We start from the raw sequence: 2518 nt of genomic DNA, 5'->3' as shown, positions 1-2518 counted from the left end.
CCAACTACCAGAAGTAAATCAGATGGAAGTTAATTACACTTAAATTTGATTAGTTAGATATATGCAAAATAACAAAACATGTTATTTCTATTTGTTCATGAGAAACAAAAATGAGAACAAGTGAGAAAGGATTATTTGAAAGATTCTGAAAAATGGTTTCAGAGCTTTCCTTGAGTCCATTCTGTACGTCCTCAGTTTTTATTATTGCTGTTTCTCCCAAGGGAGCACATCTTCCAATGACAGCAATAACAACAACAACAACAACACCTCATTGTAAAGCACTGACATTTTGAAACTCCATCAGCATGCATTATGTTTCTCAAAGTGATTTTAGTTCGCTATTATATTTTCACTATCACGGGATTACATTTTCTTGTTAACTAGTGAGGGCAAGAAGTGGGTTGCCAAAGAGACTGTTACTCCTATTGCAAAGCCAATACGTTTTGATGTTTTCCTTATTTATTAATTTCCTTACTGATCTCTTTTTAACAGGCAATATAATAATGTTTAGCAAAACCTCAGATTTTAATTTTTTCCTCTGCTAACCGTGCACTCTCATCTCTTTTTCCTGCAAAGTCTGAAAGAAGTGAAATGAATCAATCGACTCTGACAGAATTCCTTCTGATGGGATTTTCCAGTGACCATGATGTGCGAATTATGCATTTTGTGATGTTTTTCTTCATTTACTTAATAGCCATCATGGGGAATGTCCTCCTGGTTATCACAGTGGCTCTGAACTGCTCCCTTCACACTCCAATGTATTTCTTTTTAGTCAACCTGTCACTTTCAGACATTTGCTTCATCTCAACCACCATCCCCAAATCTATGGATACTTCCTTGACAGATAACAAAGTGATCACCTTTGCTGGATGTGCTGCCCAAGTCTTCTTGGTTTTCACCTTTGCAGGTTCTGAGATTGCCTTGCTCACCATCATGGCTTATGACCGTTTTGTGGCCATTTGCCATCCTCTGCAGTATAGCCTTATCCTGAACTGGGATGCTTGTCTGCAAATGGCGGCTGCTTCCTGGCTCACCTGTCTGATCCATGCATTGCTAGAAACTGTAATTGTATTTCGGTGGGAATACTGCAGGTCACATAGCATTGAGCAATTTTTCTGTGATGTCCCTCAGTTACAGAAGATTTCTTGCACTGATACAAGACCTAGCCAAATACTGATTTTTGTGATTGTAATTGTAGTTAGTTCAATTTGTTGTGGCATCATTTTCGTTTCTTATGGCTACATCTTCTCAGCTGTGCTGAAGATCCGATCCATTCAAGGCAGATACAAAGCCTTCTCAACCTGCACCCCCCACCTGATTGTCTTTTCTTTATTTCTCAGCACTGCAATATTTTCTTACATGAGATCAAAAGGTCCTTCCTCACATATTGTAGATTTGCTTTCTGCTGTTTTCTATACACTTTTGCCACCACTACTGAATCCCATCATTTATAGCTTCAGGAACAAGGTTATTCAGGAAGCCATGTGGAACATAGGAACAAAGGTGGTTTATTTCCTTTCTTTAAAAATACAATGACTTCATATGCCATATTATACAAACATAAGTTATAAGCTCTAGTTATGAAATGTTCTTGTGCCTTATTTAGGACGATTTTGCACTTCCCACAGCAACTTCCTCTCATGTTCCCACTAATATTTTCAGTAATATTCCAAGCTTTTTATAAGGGACATTAATGTTATGTGTGCTGGTGTTCAGGAATAGTTTCTCTAAAGTGACCAGTTTCCATAACTTTATTTTTTTTTTCCAGTTCTCTGTACTACCTATGGTTTAGAATCTTAATAGCCACACATGTGAAAGTCATGGCATGATGCCCTTAGTAGCCTAAATGGCCTTCTCTAACATTACTTCACTTTTTCTTTATTTCTCTTTCATATATCCACATTATGAAAAGTTTGTGTATCGTACTGCATATTTATTTGCTCAGATAATCTGCCCATATTCTGGAGACTATTGAACATATCATGCAAATATATTCATTATGCTGATTATATTTAAATTAATTTTTACTGATGTATGTATTTGTATCCTGTCTTCTCCTTAATAGTTGAAGACACTGTTTTTCAATACCCTTGCCTTTTTTTTTTTTAACCAAGAAAGCAAAACTCTTCAATTTGCTAGATGTAATTATGTTGCTTGTTAATCCAATTGCCTATAAATTTAGTATACGCTGATGAATTTTGACTAAAGAATTCTTGACTTTATTAGGGATTGGTGTACCCCTACATCAAGAAACCATACTTGGATCCAACCATATTGGACAACTTTCAACCTATCCTTTCCTCTTAAGCGAAGGTGGTTAAGAAGGTGGTTTTACTGCATCTTCAGAGAATCCTGGAGGAAGCAGATTGTCCTTCTAGTCAGGTTTCAGGCCCAGGTTTGTGACCTCTTGGTAGCATTGAATCTGCTTATGGATGACCTCTGGCAGAACTGGGATGGTGATGGTGTGTTCATCCTAAATTGCCTTAACCATTTGGTGGCTTTCAATACTATTGGTCAT

The 2518-nt window shown here is 37.0% G+C and overlaps 1 protein-coding gene across 1 annotated transcript; it reads left to right on the top strand.

Annotated features, from left to right (window-relative positions):
- The first annotated feature begins 582 nt into the window (after positions 1-582).
- On the top strand, positions 583-1536 carry LOC148215578 (olfactory receptor 14A16-like). The gene has a single exon (XM_088142983.1). The coding sequence runs from the start codon at positions 592-594 to the stop codon at positions 1534-1536; it is 945 nt and encodes a 314-aa protein (XP_087999109.1). The 5' UTR covers positions 583-591.
- Positions 1537-2518: the final 982 nt, after the last annotated feature.

This window comes from Python bivittatus, unplaced genomic scaffold (genome assembly GCF_059951505.1).
Source record: "Python bivittatus isolate LINGU-HERP-01145 unplaced genomic scaffold, Pbiv_v1 ctg000470_np1212, whole genome shotgun sequence".
Taxonomy (NCBI): Eukaryota; Metazoa; Chordata; class Lepidosauria; order Squamata; family Pythonidae; genus Python; species Python bivittatus.
Note: the sequence above shows the minus strand (reverse complement) of the source record. Positions and strands in the feature narration are given on the sequence as shown.